A 19,685-nucleotide genomic window follows, 5' to 3' on the forward strand; every position below is an offset into this window, starting at 1 on the left:
TGAGATTCTTAAGTTTTGTAATCATTTAGTTTTATAAATGAAATTATTTTTTTAAAATAGAAAAAAAATCTATATCACACTTTTTTGTTTTATACTTTTAGAGCTTTATTTTTAATAATCAATCAAGATTATTTATTAAATTGTAAATAAAATTATGATAACAAATTATTTAGGGTGACTTAGGTTTTTTATCAACCATTATCAATATTTTTGTAATCATGAAAATAAAATTTAAATTATTCTCTAAAATTGTAATTATATTAAAATTTGAAATAATATTATATTACAAAAATTATTATAAATACACTTGCCTCATGCATAATATAAATATATAACTATAAATTTATAAATAAATAATATTTGACAATTATTTTTTTAAAATTAAAAAAATAACAATTTTCTTGACCTTAAAAATTTAAAATTACATAATATTCTTAAATGTTTGATAAAAATCAAAATTTGACTTTCCAATGTTGTAAAAAAAAAATTGGGTATGCTAAATATGTCATGTATTTATTATGCCGATATAAACATTCTAATGTTTTACTCATACAATTCTTTTAAAACTAATAATGTTATATAACGTTTGATTACCTATGCATATGCATAGTATGAATTTAAAACTAGTTATAATTAAGTTCGATGAACTGGTGTAAAGAATTTTTTAAAATAAAATTTATGATGTTATCTATTAAAATTATTAAATAAAAATTAAAATTGAAAATTCATGCTGATAAGTTATAGGGAAATTCTCCCATAAGATAAGGATTATTTAATTATTATTATAAGAAAAATTTTTATATTTAATGTACTATTTTTATCAATTTTTTAAAATAATGCATTAATTGCATTTTTTTTCTTAAATATCACTTTCACCTGCGTCTAGTGGCACTGGTACATTTTCTTATATAGTTTTTTAAATTATTTTTTAATTTTAATTGAAGTGATTGTCTATGAATATTAAAATTTTCTTGCATAAAAAATAAATATCAAAATTTTCCATATATTATCTTTGGAAATATCACCAACTAATTCCTTAATATCTATATTTATTGTTACTCATAAGAAATTATCTTTTTAATTATGTATTATATTTAATTAAATAATATAATCATTGAACTAATATAATAAATGCATTTAATCTTCTGATTTGTTATTAAAATGTTAAACTTTTAGTTTTAATAATTAAAGTTCAAATACAATAACTTTCAAATATAAAAAGTAAATACATGTAATTACAAAATATAACTAAATATAGTATTTCATTACAATTTTTTTTATAAAAAATTTCCCTTTACAAATAAAAGAAGAAAAAAAAATGAAAAGGAGTCCTTTATCAGGAAAGATAAAAAAACAAAATAAAATTAATGTCAAACTAGCCGTTGCCACTTTTGAAGATCCAAAGAAGGAAACAGAGAGACCGCTCCATTCTTTTCCCTTTCCTTTTCATCCCTCTTTCCTTCCTTTTACTCTCAGCTTCTATTTCTCTCCTTCCTCTCTGATCGTCTCTCAAAGCTCTCTTTTTATCTTTCGCTAACTCAAAAAACCTTCAGAAAATGTTCACCGAAGGCTTAGATGAATCAGCAATCAACTGGATCAACCAGGTTTTGTTTTTTTCCCTTCACTTTAGTTTCCTTTGATTTTCAATGAAAAACTGACAATTTTTGCTTTTTTTTTTGGATTCCTTTTTTGGGTTTTACAGGGAAAAGAAACAGATCAAGAACCGAGAATTAGATCGCCATTGACAGAAAAACTATCACCTCATGACTCATTCCCCAAATCCCCTCTTATTTACAACACTTCTACTCTTTTATCTCCTCATATTTTGCCTCCTCCTCTCAAATTCCGCTCTGGCTTGCTTGGACCTCATAGTGTGATAGCTCCTTGTCTCGATGACGATGATGAAAGCGTAGCTTCAGTTTCTGATGATATTGGTGGAGATTATGGGAATGGGAATTTTTCTGATGAAGAGGAGGTGTTTGGGAATACTAAGTGTAGCTCAAAGTTGAGTAGAGGGTTTTCAAAGCAGAATTTGAAAGTTGAATTGCCTGATGCTAATAGAAGATTTACTGACGGTGATTTGGGTATTCGAGATTTTGCTAAGAAAAATTTTACTTCTGCTGGTATTGGTGGAGGTAGTTTTGATCTCAGGGAACGAATTCAAGTACATAATGCCCATGTAAGGACTAAGCAGGGTTTTGGTTTTGGTTTTGGTTTCTTTCTTTTTTTTCTTTTAAGGGGTTTCGTTTGTCTGTTTGTTACTTTTACTACTTATGTTTTTGCTTTCTAAAGTGAAAAGCAAGACATGGATTTGGATACAAAACGATAATTTTATTGCTGTCTGAAACAGTTGTCTCAATTGGGGTTAAAATTTAAATATTTGCACAATTTTAATCATGTATGGTTTTTCTGCTTTTACTGTATATCAGGTTTCATTTTTATGATTGGTTTTGCTTTGAATAGAAGATTTTTTGGTTGCTTATATGCAATGGCTAAAACTTGGCTTTTTCTCCCTTTTTTTTTTCGTTTCTTTATGGTGATTTTAGCGAACCACTCCTAGTCATGTTAACAATACATGTAAAGATGTTGAAGATTTGGGGACACCTAGTGCACCTCCTATATTGGATATTGGAAGAGAAGGGAGCGACATGGAGATAGAGGTTGACGAGGAAACTGAGCAAATTCAGGATAGAATGTACAAGCTAGCAGATTGTTTTGATGGCAGTAAGGAAGGCTTAGCAGATTGGAAATCTCAGTCGTTAAATTGCGCTGAACTTGGTAAAGAAAGGTGATGTAGTTTTTTCAGTTTCATTAGGCCATAATTCATGAGGAAGCCTCTGATGTCTTTTGACATTTTCTTTTTTTTTTTTTGGTTTGGTTTTAGATCATGCTACTATTTCTAATATTTCTTGACATTTCTTGACATTGTCTTATGCAGGGTAAATAATACTGCAAATGGGGAAAAAGAAGAAAAGATCCCTTATTGGCAAAGTAACATGTCTGATGACTTACATCATTTTAATGCCAGGTGCAATCTCTATAGAGTTAATTAATACTAAGCCGATGTTTATTAAAAATGTTAGTGTTTGTAAACCACTTTTAGTCTCATATTCTTCATTTTCTAATTCTATTTTTTCAGTGGTCAATATGCCTGGCAGACTTTAATTGCTTATGATGCATGCATCCGATTATGTCTATATGCATGGGCAAGAGGCTGCTCTGAGGCACCTGAGTTTCTGCGTGATGAGTGCCTTCTACTCCGAAGTGCCTTTGGGTAGGTTCCTCTTATGATTTTGATCTTAAATATGACCCCATTAGCCTTTCAAGGATCTCTGAAACCAATGTTTATTTAACTTATAGGCTACACAAATTTTTGTTGCAACCACGAGGTGTACAACCTGTAGAAGTGAGCACTAATAAGAGTGTAGAACAAGTTTCATTGAAGGCAAAGAAGGTCGTTGGCAAAATAAGAGTGGAAGGTAAGGTCAAAGGTGTTATGGCAACAATATATAGAAAGTTGATATTTGGAAGGATAAGAAGGGAATAGAATTTCTGTCCATTATAATAGAATTGTTGTCATTTTGTTATCTTGTAGCTCCACATTAGTTTTGAACATGTCAATCCATATGCTTTTAATCTCTTGCAATTTGAGGGTGAAAAAAAAAAAAAATCAAATCTCTTTCATAGGAAAACTTTAATTAAAAACTAATTTATCAATGTTGGATAATTTCAGTGAAGAAACTTCGCATTATTCCGAGGCGGAAACTTAGGAGCACATATTCACAGCGAAGTGCAATGTACATGCAAGTGGGAGCTGAATATATCCGGCATGTCTCATCACTTGTGAAAACTGGCATGAATTCTCTTAAAATAGCCTCATTTTCGGTGACATCAGAAGGTCTGTGTTTGTTATGACATAGTATTTAACCTATACTTGTAAATTCATAAGTAATAAAAAACCCACATTTTGAGTTTAAGATGAAACTGCCATATTTGACAAGTGTGGACTTGAATGATGCTCATTAAACACTTGTTACAATTTAACTTTATTTCAACTTTCTAAACATTGTTGAAACTTCCCTACCTTAATGTTCTGAAACAACTAATCTATTGTATTTTCATATTTGCAGAACCATTATCATGCTTATTCCTGCTGAAGAGTGCTACAGAAGATACCAAAGTTGAACCAAGTTCCGCTATCTGCTTGCACCCGGGGTGTGGTGATTACCATGTCTTGTAAGTTCTTTGGCTTAGACTTGCACTAGTTCTTTGGCTGGCAGCAAGTTTAATCACTTATCATAACTCATAAGCAAAAAAGCTAGTCCCATTTGTGCCCATACCATACTTAATTCATTCTTGATATTCTGTCATGTGGGCTGTTAGTCAAAACATAGCTTTGGCTGTGTAAATGAGATAATGTCTAAGATGAGACTTATGCTTTGAATGGTAGAAAAATCTTACACTTGCATGTGCTTTTAGTTTCCCAGAGACTGAAGGTGATGCTCTTTTGGTGGAAGTCCAAGACAAAAAGAAATCAGTCCAGGGTCGAGCAACAATACCAGTTTCATCCTTGAGTGATAATCCTGTATGTATCACTATCTATCTTTAATAATCATGTTTTTTAAGGGATAAACACCATTCACATATAACCTTATGTGCTTCATTACCCTGTGCAGAATGAGAGAATCAGATGGTGGCCCATATACCATGAAGATGAAGAATGTGTCGGGAAGATCCAGCTATCTATTGGAAGCACAATTACTTGCGAAGAGACTAGTCAGATAAAGGTATTATACTTTCCACCTCAAGTCTGTTGAACATATTTAATTACAATTTACAACTAAGAGAATTCTGATTCTTCCAGCTTTCAAATGTCAAGGACAATTCAATTGACTTAATTATAAGTGGTGATTGATGATAAAAGAACTAGATATGCTGTATGGAGTTTTCTTGAAAATAGTCTTATTTTCTAATGGATTGAGGTCTGATTTTATATAAATGCAGGTGTGCATGAAAGGTGAGCGAAACTGTCTTGTATAGATATTTATGATAATAAAAACTTCTAGAGTTATTCTGGGAGTATGTCAAATTATGGTTCAGTTTTGTACTTTATTTGCTAGATATATTGTTATTCTCAGTTTTAAGAGCTGAATAACATTACAGATTTGGATGAATATAATTTGGATTTCTTTTTGTGTAAATATCAGATACATAATGATAATTTGCATTAAAATTTCTTTTTATCTATTATAGAATTTTATGAATATTAAAGTTTCTGGAGTAAGTCTGGGAATAGTTCAAATTATGGTTTAGTTTCTTCTTTTATATGCTACATGTGCAGTTCTTCTGAGTTTTAAGAGCAGAATGACATTACAAATTGGATGATTAATTTAGATTTCATTTTGTCTGAATATCAAATATCTAATGATAATTCTTGAACAGACTGGCACAGTGAAACTTTTTTTTTTAATTTAGGAGTTTGTTTAATTAGTAGTTAGTTACTCACTTTTCGTTATCTACAACTAGAATTTCCTTTAACATGCATGGACAGTTGTGGAGAGCTGGACTCTAATTGTGTATGCCTATAAAGTGTCTGACAACATCTGGGTGAGCATGTATGAGTATATTTCACCTATTGTATTTTCCATCTTTCAGAGTGGCCCTGTTGTGGAGACTCTGGCCTATGATCTACTCCTGGAGGCTTCAATGCGTGCACAACATTTTCATTCCCGAAACTTGAGGTTGCAGGGACCCTGGCAGTGGTTATTGACTGAGTTCGCAGACTACTACGGAGTTTCTGATTCATACACAAAGTTGAGGTAGTTATAATTATAATATATATTTTTTCACTATTATCATGATTTCTATCATGCTCCTTGCAATTTCCTTGTAATGTTTCAACTTTTTTTTGTTTCTTTGTAGATATCTATTACATGTCATGAATGTGGCCACACCAACAAAAGACTGCTTAGAGCTTGTAAATGAGTTGCTTGTACCCATTTTAAAGGCAAGGAGTGAGAAAAGCTTGACAAGACAGGAGGTAGGCATCTTTTGTTACAGATTGTGTTAATTACCTTCATAATGATCTCATGGATGAATTTTTTCTGCCTCATATTGTCTTTGAATTGAAGTAGCTAATAAATGAGAGCTTCCTTTAGAGAATCAATTCATTTGGATTGACAAGAATCACTATGAGATATTGCCAAGGTTAACATAGAATGCTCTTTAACATTACCTATGCTACTATGATAATGTGAAGTCATATTGAAGCTTCAAAAGCCTTGACTTTGACATATATGAAGAGAATCATTTGTCTGGGTCATTATCTGAGAAGGGATATTAACTCAATCAACTTTGAATGCTTAATTTGATGTATAATTAAATAATCAAATGGTGCTTACAGTTTTCAATTGCTGGTAGCATGCTAATTAGTGGTAGCATGCTAAATAATTATAGTGATCATATATTTGACATGAATCACTGTGACCATCGAAATTAATTTTTGTCAGCAAAATTTAACTTTGCTCACTATGCTCCCAAAGCAAGAAGCATAGATGGGCTGCAATTTTTTATGTCCTGAATTTTGAACACCGATTGAAGAAAAGTGATCTCATACGCCAGCTTTCATTAGGACAATTTTTTTTGTCCTGAAATCTTGCTTCAATGTGATTTTTAAAGTTGAATTTTCAGATGTATCCTGAAATTAGTTTTCTATAATATTGCCCTGAAAAGCAAATCACTATTTTGTGGTGTCACAATTGAAGAGTGAATGGATTTACTTGCTACTTGTGAAAATGAGGTACACTAGGTTGTGTGCTTTCATTCTTTCTGAAAATGAAATGCGTTTCATATTTGTATGCTTCACTGAGATGGCTCATGCTATATAATCTCCGCCTGCTCTCTCGCAGAAAAGCATATTGCTGGATTGTGAAACACAAACTGAGAGTCTCTTGGCAAATACTTTTGAGAACTACAAATCATTGGATGAAAAATCTCCCACAGGACTAGGAGAATTGTTTGGCCGAACCCAAGAGATGGCAGCACCAGCTCTAGCTCCTGCTGTTCAAGTATACACTCTCCTTCATGACATACTATCTCCTGATGCTCAGACTATGTTGAGAAACTATTTGCAGGTAATTTCATTTTGTCAGTAATGACTAAGCTTTTTATTATAGAATAGAATTGCTACCATTTTTGGACAGTCAGCCTAGCATTCCTTTTTAAAGCAGCCTTTGGTTTTTCGTTAACTTTTTTTTTTTTGAAAGGTGAAATTTAGTTTTGTTAACTTGTTTAATTTACTAAATACACATGCATTAAAATATTAATGTGAAAATTTCCCATTGTGCATTAATGGAATGTCCCTTCAGCACCTATCAAAGTCTCCTGTGTCTCCATGATAAATTATTTAGATATGGATGCAGAAATGGAAGACGTAGTTGAATTGTCTGATCTTTATTTTTTCTGAATTGCTTGTCTTGTTTGTTTCGCCTTTTGTTTTTTACACTAAGCAAACGTATAATGCCACAGATGATAACTTTTTGCAGACTGCAGCAAAAAAGAGGTGTCGGAAACACATGATCGAGACTGATGAGTTTGTTTCAAGCAACTCTGAAGGTTTTCTCTTGGACTCCATTACAATCTCAACAGCTTATCTGAAGACGAAGAATCTGTGTATAAATATTAGCAAAGAAATTCAGGCAGACATCAAGATCCACAATCAACATATACTCCCCAGGTAATGGCATATTTTAGGACAGAGGCTTACTCATATGGTTTTGAAATCATGCGAGATACAAATGGATCTCATAGATAACCCATGGAAATTAATATCTCACAAAATTCAGTTAGCTTCATTTTTATACTACCTTTTTAGTCAATAGCAACTTCAGAAAAAAAGAATTAGTTTCTAATTTAAATTGGTTTGCAGTTATAAATTTTATTGGTTATAAAAGTCTACCTCTTCAAACTTCTTAATCATGTACTTCATAACTTATTGTGTCATGTCTTCTAACATATATGTCTCTGCTCCAGTTCAATCGACCTGTCAAACATCACAGCTGCAGTATACAGCACTGAGTTGTGTAATAGGCTTACTGGTTTCCTTGCTGCATGGCCTCCATCTTGTCCTGCACCACATGTTAATGAACTTCTGATTGCAATTGCGGATTTTGAGAGGGATCTTGAGTCATGGAACATCAGGTTTGTGAAAGAAATCTTATTTGAAATCCCTTCGTATGAGCTAAAATATTAAAATACTTTAGTTTTGCCAAATGATGACAGGAAGAATCTCATATGAATTTAGATTATGACCTAGTATATAGTTCAAGCTCTCTGTCTTACACACCATCTTTTTTGCCTGCTTCAGTCCTGTGCAGGGTGGTGTAGACTCAAGGAGTTTGTTCCACAATTACATAATGGTCTGGGTAGAGGATATGCAGCTTAAGTTACTTGATCTTTGCAAGGCTGAAAAGGTATACATGGTTTTTTGAAATTTTTGGTCAAAATGATCAGATAAGTAATCTCTCCAAATCAATGTGATACAATAGTGATGTATACTTAAAAAGTAAAGAACCTTTCTCTCTTGTTCTCTGTCTCTCCCCTTCTCCCTTGCCTTTGCCCCCTCTCCTAACCCCAATGCCAAAGGAAAGAGAAAATAAAGAATTAATTTTGGTACATGAATCAAGCATATACACTATCAAGGAACTGAATAACTTTCCTGGTATTGTTGAATATGGACATTGTGACATAATCAGGTGCCATGGTCGGGAGTAACAACAAATCATTCCACCTCACCCTTTGCTGAAGAAATGTATGAGAAGATCAAGGATTCTCTTATTGGATATGAGGTGGTGATCAATCGATGGCCTCAGTACTCACTGGTCTTGGAAACTGTAATTTCTAACTCTCTCTCTTTCTTGCAGTTCATGTATCTGAACGTGAGTGCATGTGCTTAACACACATTTAGATCCACTTTTTCATCTACTGACCTTTCATAATTTTGGTTTAACTGAAGGCTGTTGCCAATGTGGAAAGAGCAATCGTAAAAGCACTAGAAAAACAATACAATGACATCTTGACGCCTTTGAAAGATAGTATTCCAAAAAGGCTTAATATGCACGTCCAGAAGCTGACAAGAAGGCAGTCAACAGCACTTTATTCAGTTCCCAGCCAAGTGAGTGCATTATAACCAATATAATTAATAGGCGAACTAGAATATTGAACAGTCAATTGAGTTGGCAATGTGTATAGTTCTTTCATATCTTAATGTGCACATATCTTACCTAAGTTATTCGTTGTGCCAGTTAGGAATTTTCCTCAACACTGTGAAGAGAATTCTAGATGTCTTGCACTGTAGAGTGGAGGATATCTTAAAGTCTTGGGCGTCCTATCTGCCTCTCACAGGAGACAAGAAGTCGCTGTTTGGTGAGCAGATGAATGGGATCACTGTCATGTTGAGAACAAAGTACAAAAATTACTTGCAGGCAACAGTGGAGAAGCTTGTTAACAATGTAAGCCCTATTTAATATGATTTCCTCGTCAATATTTTTATATACAAAATATAATCAACATTATATCACCACCCTGGAAAAGAAATTGTGGTGTTGAACAATCACTCTCCAAGCATTGTTCAAGCTATATGAAATGAATAGATAAAGTTGAACTCAGAGGACAAAATTTAGTTAAGTTGGTTCATACAATTACCTTTAAGAGAGGGTACTCAAACTAAGCAACCCCTTTCTTTGTTCCCAAATTGTAGCCTCTGTGGACGAAAAAAATAATAAATAAAGTTAAGAGGTCTGAGGAGTTATCTCTAAAATGCCGGGCTAATTGGTTATCTCTTAAAATAAATAGCTGTTGAAATTAGTTCAGTAACTGTTCACCTGGAGCAGAATGATTATCCTGGTTAATAAAGGCACTTTTTAATTTTATTTTTACGAGTTCAAAGAGAAATGCTACTTACTGTATTCTTCCGTTTGCTACTTGTTCATCCTTTGGTCATTTCATCATGAAAAAAAATCTATAATCAGTGCTGACTAACTGTTTCAGACACAAGCTAATCGGAATACAAGACTGAAAAGGATTCTGGAGGAAATAAAGGAAGAAGATGGGGAGGCTGAGATCCGTGAGAAAATGCAGATGCTCAGTTCACAACTAATCGACTCTATATCTAACCTACATGAGGTCTTCACAAGTCGGATATTTATAGCAACCTGCCGTGGATTTTGGGATAGGATGGGACAGGTGAGAGAAATTTTTAGATCAGATTTGACCTTTCTTTAATTATCTTTGTCCTATTTCTGACAGTTTTGGTTTACTATTGTACCAGATTGTACTGAAATTTCTTGAAGGCAGGAAGGAAAACCGAGTGTGGTATAATGGATCATATTATGCTCTTGGGGTAAGTGATCTTACCTGACAAAGTCCAACTTCCTTCAACTCTTAATTATATGTTAGTGAAAGACTCTTTCTAGAAAAGGGATAGCACTTCAATATGATTTGGGTCATGCTCTTCATGGGAGGTTATTATGCCAACACTTTGATGCAGTTATTGCAGATTTTCTGTGCACAATATCTCATAACAACCCGACGTGGTTAAGCCTTTAACAATAATCTTATGTTTCTCTTTCGTAGATACTGGATGACACCTTTGCTTCCCAGATGCAGCGGCTGCAAGGAAATTTGCTCCAAGAAAAAGATCTTGAGCCTCCTCGTTCAGTCATCGAAGCTCGGTCTATCCTCTGCAGGGACACAGCCAATGCAACGGACGCATCAACCTACTTCTACGTTTAATACTTAAAAGCAACTGTAAAACAAGTCAGCTGCAAAGATGCTCGGATTTGGATCTTCTGCCAATATACACGTATAGCACGGAGTGTATAGTTACGAGATTTCATGTACGCAATTCAATTCATATTATTCTTTTTGTATATGTAAAAAATTCCCAGCCCTGTGATGGAACACACCATAAAAGCAGTCTTATATTTCTGGTCGTCATATTCAAACTTGTATTCTGGGTGGAATTACAATTCTAATGAAAATTACTTTAAAATAACAAGATGTCTCAGCTCATTTCTATCAAAATATGAATCATTAAAAATAATTAGCATGTCTCAGCCTAGTTATTGATATTCCCTTTAATACGTTTGAACTTTTAATGATCTCAAGTTCAGCTTGTTAAAAACAAAAGTCCAATTTTGTCCAAGTGCAAAATCCCCAAAATTCATTGAAGACTGTTCATTGCTCATCTATTGAAAATATTTTCATATGGTAACTTTCAATGTGCATTTTAAACTTTAAGATGACGTAATAGACATCTTAGTTTTTAAGTAGTGGAGAAGATTGTCTACCACTTTTTAAGTAGTGAAGAAGATTCGAAAAAGAAAGATGCAGAGAAGATCTTTATCCTTTGAAGATGTTTTATGTTAGCAAATCATTTTCTGCGGAATGAACAAAATAACTCATGCATCAAGAATGGTAAAAGAATAAAGGAAAGCTCTGTTCCTTTGCAACTTCAAGGTATCTATCAACATTGCTGGCCTGCAACTTGTTAATTAAGTAAAACAGAAAAATAAATATGAAGTAGCTTGATCGCTTGAACATATCTAGGAACATATAGCAACACAAGTAGCTGAGAAAAAATTCCAAAACTACGTGCCATTTCACCCTCCTTGTGCACCATGCTAAAGCTGAGATAATCTGCTGCCTCATTCGGAAGACTCTGACCATTCTATGAAAAACAAACAAGCGAAATTTCATTAAGCTGATTGTTAAAAGTGACAGATGGCACTGAGTACCAATACATGGAAATTGAATCTGGAACCAGTTCAAGTCCCTTTCCCCTGCTGAATTTGTTGAAGAAGAGCTGCTCTAGCCGTAATGTTTCTTGCAACCGTTTCTGTGGATCTGCATCACCTTCTTCCTGTATACCATTACCATGCAATTGTTGACTTCTTTGAACTGCTGCAGCTGCATTTGATGTCTGCTGCTGCACCTATTGAACTTGAGAAACTGAGATGTTGAAAGTTCAGGAGTAGCCTTATTATTTTGTAAAGCATATCCCTGTGATTGTCTTGACAAGTCGGGCTGGTCCATTGTGTTTGTGTTCCGAAAAGACACATTTGGAGTATTTCCCACCGGCCTCTGCTGTCCAATAAGAGATGACGCCAGTTGTGCTAGTTGTTCTGGTTGAAGACCTGCAATAGGCATAGATAAAGGGACTGAAGATTTGATTTCCTGCACAGTGGACTTACTATTTCCAGATAAGGGAATACCGGAAATTTCACCAGTGCTAGAATATGTTTCTTGCACTGCTCTTGGCATAACTGACAGATGCCCCCGAATTGCGGGATCAATAGCACCACTGGAAAATTGTGGAGTATTTCTGGCAACAGAAACTGGATGCTGCTGATCATGATAAGACCAGCTTGGTCCAAACTTAGCGTTTCGCTGGGGTGCATGATCAGGCCTGTGCTCATTATACAGGTCAGATACATTTCCAACAGAATGAGCTGACCCAGAAAGTGAAATGGGTGGAGCTGATGTAGTCCCATTCCCTGGAAAGGAGATGTCGTTAATTCCTGATCTACTGAATTCTGGATAAGATTTCATAGAAGGAAATGACCCTGAAGTTGTTGATGGCTTTGCATATGATGTATCACCATGAAAAGGCAACAAGTTTGCAACTTTTCTTTCATTTGGTTGAGCAGACTCTAACCAGAATGCTGTAATCTCAAAACAACACCTGAAATGCTCAGTTTCCCAGGTACTTTTAGAACTTTCTGTGAAAAATCCGATGGTGGTACAAGAAATAATGTGGTCCTATCATCTAATTTAGCTACAGCCGCCCGCTGCTTCTCTCCCAGGTAATGCATGAATTCATTGTAGAAACCCATGTCAGCATCACTTTCAGGAACAAAGAAAACAACCCAAGCACTAGATGCTTGATAGTAATGCTTTGCAAGCATGTCTAGACCAGTCCTTGCAGTGCAATCTAAGAATTCAGGCCTGCAGCATAAAGGTAGGGTAAATCAATATTTTACGAAGTCCAAAGGATAGGAGGGAAGAGGAAATAGGCATCAGCAGAAGTACCATGTGATGTCTCATGAAATCGAAAAAGATTCATTTTCATAAAATAACTGAAAAAACATCAACTCTTTTTTTTGGTGAAGACATCTAAAACCATTAGACGTCTAATACGTGCAGAAATCCTTCTACTTTATATTTTACTAGTAAAATTGGAAAATGATACATTAACAAACAATAAGGAGCCATTACATCTAAGGGCAAAGTTACTTTAAAGCAAATGAAGGACTTAATAACAAAAACTAAGCATTAATTACTACAGTGCCGTGTTATCTATAAAAAAGGATTTTTTTTACTACTTACAGCATGAAGTCAAGGACTTTTCCAACAGGAAAGCAGCAAACACGGCAAACAGGAGTTCCACCCTTGGCTATTGTCCCCTCCCATTTCCACTCTTTCAAAGATGGCTGATCCAGTCCAGGAGTAAGTCTTTTCCTCTCAATAATATTTGATTGTAGAGAACCAGATCCTACAGGAAAACCATCATAAAATGGTTTCCTGTGACCATTCCTCTTCCCACTATTTGGAGCTAAATTTATTGGCCGATTAGTAATCTGTTTGTAGCCCAAAGCTCTAGGTTCAAAGTTCTTATCAGATGCTTGAGATTGAGGAAAATCAGAGAGTATCCTTCAAAAAACACGTTTTTCTTGTTCAAGATCAGATAAAGAATACTCTGGTTGCTCTTTCTCAGGAGGAAAGGAGCTAGTTTTCAATTTCTTGGCTCCAAGGATAGAATAGGTGTCTTCCGGCATATCCCATGGTTCTTCATAGAATGCACTTTTCTGAGGTAATTTTGGAGGAAAATCGTGGAATCTCATTGGACTTTTACTATGTTCGTGCATATCGTGTGGTAGTCGAGGATCAGGGCCCCCTTCTTCAGACCTCCAGGGTTCATACGTATTTCCACCATGCCATGAACTAACTTTACTAATGAGACTAGTATAAACATCAGTGTCACCAGAATCGAAGTTTGGCATAAAAGGAGATCTGATGCTTGCATCTTCTCCTAAGTCTGCAAAATTCCTATCCTGCAGAAAGTTCTCAGAAGACCCCAAGCGACCATTTACCCTGAAATGTGGAGAGTCGGGGGCTTTCAGCGAGCCCCTTCCACTGTTGGATGACCCACCCTCACTTTTGCAAAACAAACAAGCACACGAGGATTCCCAAATAACTTCCCCTGAAGAGTTTCTTTTGCCCTGCAAGCTGACATAACACTCCTAAAACGAACAAAAGCATAACTACGTCCTGGAAACACAGTAATATTCTTTATCTCACCAAATGGGGAGAAAGCTTCCTCAAAATCACTTCATCCACTTTCAATGAAGCTGGAAATCCTATCCATTGCACCTCGCTGGGATCTGCACTTCTATCATTCCTCTTTGATTTGCCTGGGGCAAAATGTTCAGGACTAGCACGACGTGCTCTAGGGTCCCTTGGTGAGAAAGGAGACCCTCTTACTGTAAAACGTTGCTCATCTCGATGAAGCAAGTAGTCCTCATTATGTGAAGGTGTCGATGACTTATCCTGTGATTAAGAATATCACCAGGTAAGGGGAAAACCAACCCTTACTTTAAGCAGTCTTATATAATTCTAATCTAGATTGATCAAGTTTAAAATATCATGGGTAGATACATCGAGTAGATGGATATGGAGAAAGAAATTTAGTTATGCCTCCATGCTAGTGTATGCAAGAATAACCACTTCCAGTAGCAAAAACACTCTATAGACATTTTGGACTGTGGTATGGCAAGCTTCTGAAGCTAATGGAAAATAGCTAGCCATTGCACCAATTCACCTCCAGATCCTATTGCCTCTGTAGTCAAGGTTTAAGTAAAAACACCACCTGACAGGGCATTGTCTTGGAGAATTGTAGGACCTTTCAGTTGTATCAAGGCAAATGCCAGATTACAGAACATTATCATGTTGTGTTTACCTAAACTTGCATCCTCCCTATTTTCCAATTACAGGAACCACTTCATGCATTATAGCATACTTTCACTTTAATAAAAGACCACAATTTGGTAGATCAAACTAACGAAATGCAAGTTTCTAACATCTGTACTTTTCAAATGTGATCCAACCAATTTAGTCTGCTCAATTTATAACTCTTGGCTGAATATTTAAATTCTATTTTGTTTATCCTCAGAATGATATAATCTCAAAGACATCACACCTACATTCGGGACTACTTGGAACTTATATGAACAGATATATAGAGAAGAAGACAGTTTTTAACAGTTTTTAAAGCAATAAAGCAGAAGCACATAGGCTAGCTTTATTTATTTATTTATTTTATTTTGATTTTATCATCTATTCTTTATCTGTTGTCTTCTTTTTGGTGGGAATTGGATCTTTAAAAACAAGAAAGGCATGTAAGATAACAATTTCGACATTTAATAATCATTTTATTAACACAGAAAAGCCTCTTCTTACAGTTGCACTTGGCGATAATTAAGTAACAGTTTGCACTTAAATTAAGAATGATTGTTTTATACCGTATATGATCAATAGGTAGCATGAAATGTCAACTGAAAGTAATGACTAATTATTATGGAATTCCAAGGTTTAGAAAACATCCTCAATAATTTTAATGTCACAAGATTATAAATGTTTACTGCAGTAAATCAATGGCAAGAGGAAGACAGAGTACTTATTTTCATCTTATATTCAATGATGTGGCGAGTTGAGAGTAATTTTGGAGTTACGCTGGAAACATTTCAGAGAAAAGAGAGGTATGGACCTTGAAAACAGGATTGACCCTTTGTTAGCATCTGAGAAACATATTGCTTTCCAAGTTTGGCTACTTATATACTGTGGATATTCAGATTTCTTTGAGAGACTGTGAAGTAATGGGCCACTTTCATGGCTCTTTTTGTCACAGATTATACAATATGCTCCAAGTTGCTTGCCGTTGGAAGTGTCCTCAATGTTCATCTATTTGTTCGCTCACCCTCCTTCAATTGAGAAAGATTTGAGAATAGTTATTAGAAAACAACCTATTTCACCAGAGAACACGAGTTCATGTTAAAGTGTGAAATTTTCAATGGGTTGTGGAGGCCGAGGGAGATGTCTTTATTGGCAGCAGAGGAAAAGCTGTATCAAGTAAATTTTCTATTCTTTCATGTGGAAAAATTTCAGAATGCTGCACAGGATACAATTCCAATATCAACATTATTGATGATGACCCTGGCTAGTATATGTACACATTAAGCTACTAACGTTTGGTAAGGATTGTGAAAAAACTAAATGGTAAAAGCCTTTTTTATCATACTATTAAGGCCTACCACTGGATTTGAACAACACAATCCCATGGAGTTTACAGACAATGTTTCTGCAGCCAACCTGTACGGATGAGTAGATCTTGCATGCTTGATGACGTGACAATAAAATTATGTTATAGAGATCCTTTTTGAATTTCCACCAAATGCAAGATCTTCAGTGTAGGAGTTTAGTTTCTTTCTTCAATTTAAATATAATAGGAATTATATTGTTTAGGTCAATAAAGTTTATCCATCATATTCAACAATTAGAATTTCAAAAGTTCACTTCCCAGCATGATTAAATGCAATGAGTTGAAATGAAGAAGTATTTGCAACATTTTTCCATAAAGAAAATCTATTCATTACACCTGTTTCACTTGGCAATATGCATGAAAGAGTTGCACAAGATGGCATTAAGAGTGAGTCATATTCAAATTATAACTAAGCTCCAGAAAGATAGAAGCACTAATTCACTTACAAACACATTTACTTTTAAGTTAAAAATCCATATATGTGACACTAATTAATTGGTCAGAAATTGGTGAGCAGTTGACTGCTAATCATCCTTTTCAAGTTGCTAGAAGCTACGACTTGGCATTCGATCGATGGTAACCGTGCAGCTTATGCTGAGTAGTGCTTGACAAGAATAGAGAAATTAACAAAGCAAGGAAGAAAGCTCATTGACAAACGAATGTATCCATTGTAACAGAGTATCATCTTTCAGTTTTATGGTTAAACAAAAATCTCTAGATAAACCTGAGTTGTGCAATGGAAGTAAATAGCAGTGTTCCATACACTATGCGTCCTGGATGAAAATGCAGATAGCATGTGGTAATCATGAGAGTCGACAGCAAGACTTAATTTACTTTATTTTGCAATTTTTTAATGTCATTTTTCTTGAAATAATTGAGATTTCTGAACCTGATAATGTTTTAACAGTTTTGGTTATAAATAGTCTCAAGGCATAATAATAATTGCAATACTAGAAAAGATGTATAGCCTGTTTTATGCAATTGGGAAGACCATGCTAAGCCATATCAAACATCGTAATCCATGGTGCTTACTTTGGTTTTTACTAATCGCTACTTACGATCCAAACTTTGCAGAAAAAATGGTGCTGTGGAGGAGGATATTAGCTTCTTACAGTTGCTGCTATAGAGAGAAAGAAACAAATTAAAAGGACTTCCTCCTAAAGAATAATATAATTTGAGGAAGTTAAATTGAGTGTTGATTATGTTGTTTCACCCTTATTCCTGATATGATATTTGTTGTCATGGAATGAATCTTCAAGAATATAAGCATCTGAGGGGGCCTTTCAGTTGTCAACCTATAATTGTTCCAATATATTTCTAACCAGGAACTTTGATGGAAATTGCTAGGAATTGACAACCAAACAGAGCCTTACTTTTAGCCAAGTTAATATTCTTTTCCTATTCTAAATTTAAGCTTCTATTTTAAATTTCAGCTTTTTTTTTTTTTCTCTCATGTTGGTGAATTGTGTTTATTTAAAAATCTTGAACTTCTCTTTAATTGCCCTGTCAATCATCTGCTACTAAACACAATTTTTGCAAAACTCAATCAAATTCAAATTCATTCGAGAAAAAATCAACAGTATTGACGGACAAAAAAGTAATAATAGAAATAGTTCAAGACCAACCGCCTTGGCAAACTCAATCCTAAGCGGATTCCCCGCTACAGGGAAACCTTGGAGCGCCTTCATGGCGGAAATAGTTTCATCTTCGTTCTTGAAATTGATAAAGGCGTAGCTTCGACCTGCCTGGAAAGCCACGCTCTCTAGGTCCCTGTACCTAAAGAAGTGGTCGGTGAGGTCCAGCTCTAGTATACCGTGCGATAGATTCCCCACCCAAAGGTGTCTCGATGGTGGCGCATTGCTCCGCCCCGAACTTCCCGACGGCAGGGGGTCACGTCGCGATCGGTCCCTGCCTCCGCAGCTAGTCTGAAAATAATTTATTAAAATAATAAAAAGATGAGAGAAGATTTAAGTGAAAATAAGAGAAGGGAGATTAGATTGGAGTTAAAGAAAACTAACCATGGCGGATTTTTTTTTTTGAAGAATTTAGAGAGTGTTCTTTTCTTTTTGGATGGATTAAGGGTTTGAAATCTGGCCCGGGTCTTCTTTACCCTAGCGAAAACATTTTGTTTATTTTATCTTATTTTAATTTTAGGGTTTGGGATTTGCAGAAAAAATAAAGAATTTTTTCTAATGACGACGTGGCAGTGCCGACAGCTATCATATTTTTCGTATTTTTATGAATTTACTCAAATTTGTTTAATTGATTTTTTATTTTGAAGAAGAATTCCCTTATCTCGATTAAAAAAAAATATTTCTTCCATTTTTTATTATAATACTATAATTATTCAATTATAATAAATAATTATATAGGGATCCACATTTATAAATATAAATTTCATAAAATTTTTTAATAATTTACATATAATTTTAAATTATAATTAATTAATTATATTATAAGAGTTTTAAAATTATGTCTTAAAATTTTTTTTTTCATATTAATGCAAAATTAATTTAATTTTATATTTATTTATAATTTATATTAATTTATATTAATTATATTTGATCATTATATTTGATACTCTATTCATATAGATTAGTTTCATCACATTATGAAAGTTGAGTTTCGATTTTTTTTTTTTTGTCAATTATTTTTTAATATACTCATCAAAACCATTCAAACGTATAAGACTCAGCTTATGAATTATGAAAGTCATTAATATAAATGATGATTAAAATTATATTGAAAAGTAATAGATAAAAAATAAAAAAAATTATTTGATACACTATTAGTAAAATTTTTTAACACAAACAAATTAATAAAATAATAAATATCTTATTTTTTAATTAATTGTTTTATTTTTAAATATATACTAAATGGTATATATCACTCTATTAAATCCACTTATAAAATTAAAAATGTTCACTTTTAATATATTTAATGAATTCTCTAAAAAAAATAAACTTCTTTGAATTAAAAATATTTAACTATTAGTTTGATGTAATCAAATTTCAACTATTTAATATATATTAAAAATAATATTTCAATTGAATAAAAATATCATATTGACTTAAAATCTTATGTGCATAGCGATACGCTTATATTATTAAATTCAACTATTAATTTATTAAAATATTAATCATACACGAAATTATAAAAATTAGTTTTATATCATTGTAACTTATCCCTCTTCTTTTATTATTTATGATTTATTTTTAAATTTATTAATCAAACAAAACCTAACTTTTTAAAATAATAAAAAGATTTTTAGTCATCATATTTTTTCATTACCTTCCTTTTTCTTTCTTTC

General features: G+C 33.7%; 1 protein-coding gene and 1 pseudogene across 2 annotated transcripts; one reads left to right on the forward strand and one right to left on the reverse strand.

Moving 5' to 3' along the window:
• The first annotated feature begins 1,377 nt into the window (after window positions 1-1,377).
• Window positions 1,378-11,056, forward strand: LOC111305517 (portal protein). The gene is made up of 22 exons (XM_022903136.2): window positions 1,378-1,604; window positions 1,703-2,179; window positions 2,547-2,788; window positions 2,939-3,028; window positions 3,140-3,274; window positions 3,361-3,479; window positions 3,734-3,898; window positions 4,131-4,236; window positions 4,480-4,585; window positions 4,677-4,787; window positions 5,656-5,819; window positions 5,923-6,040; window positions 6,909-7,133; window positions 7,545-7,735; window positions 8,032-8,199; window positions 8,366-8,471; window positions 8,754-8,891; window positions 9,014-9,172; window positions 9,303-9,509; window positions 10,048-10,242; window positions 10,328-10,399; window positions 10,633-11,056. Exons 1-22 carry the CDS (start codon window positions 1,557-1,559, stop codon window positions 10,789-10,791), a joined length of 3,501 nt encoding a protein of 1,166 aa, XP_022758871.2. The 5' UTR covers window positions 1,378-1,556; the 3' UTR covers window positions 10,792-11,056.
• A 464-nt stretch (window positions 11,057-11,520) lies between these two features.
• Window positions 11,521-18,570, reverse strand: LOC111305518 (flowering time control protein FPA-like; annotated as a pseudogene). The gene is made up of 4 exons (XR_016331651.1): window positions 18,394-18,570; window positions 18,001-18,300; window positions 13,387-14,607; window positions 11,521-13,005 (listed from the first exon to the last, which is right to left on the reverse strand). The product of XR_016331651.1 is annotated as a flowering time control protein FPA-like (transcript).
• Window positions 18,571-19,685: the final 1,115 nt, after the last annotated feature.

The sequence above is a fragment of the Durio zibethinus genome, chromosome 21 (assembly GCF_047325235.1).
Source record: "Durio zibethinus cultivar Kanyao isolate XHJ-2024 chromosome 21, ASM4732523v1, whole genome shotgun sequence".
Classification (NCBI taxonomy): domain Eukaryota; kingdom Viridiplantae; phylum Streptophyta; class Magnoliopsida; order Malvales; family Malvaceae; genus Durio; species Durio zibethinus.

What these genes read in the sequence shown, in the direction of transcription:
- LOC111305517 (XM_022903136.2), top strand. Translation starts at nt 1,557, where the DNA reads ATGTTCACCGAAGGCTTAGATGAATCAGCAATCAACTGGATCAACCAG. An exon ending in CAATCAACTGGATCAACCAG is followed by an intron (nt 1,605 to 1,702) that starts GTTTTGTTTTTT and finishes TGGGTTTTACAG; the next exon opens with GGAAAAGAAACAGATCAAGA. An exon ending in TTTATTCAGTTCCCAGCCAA is followed by an intron (nt 9,173 to 9,302) that starts GTGAGTGCATTA and finishes TCGTTGTGCCAG; the next exon opens with TTAGGAATTTTCCTCAACAC.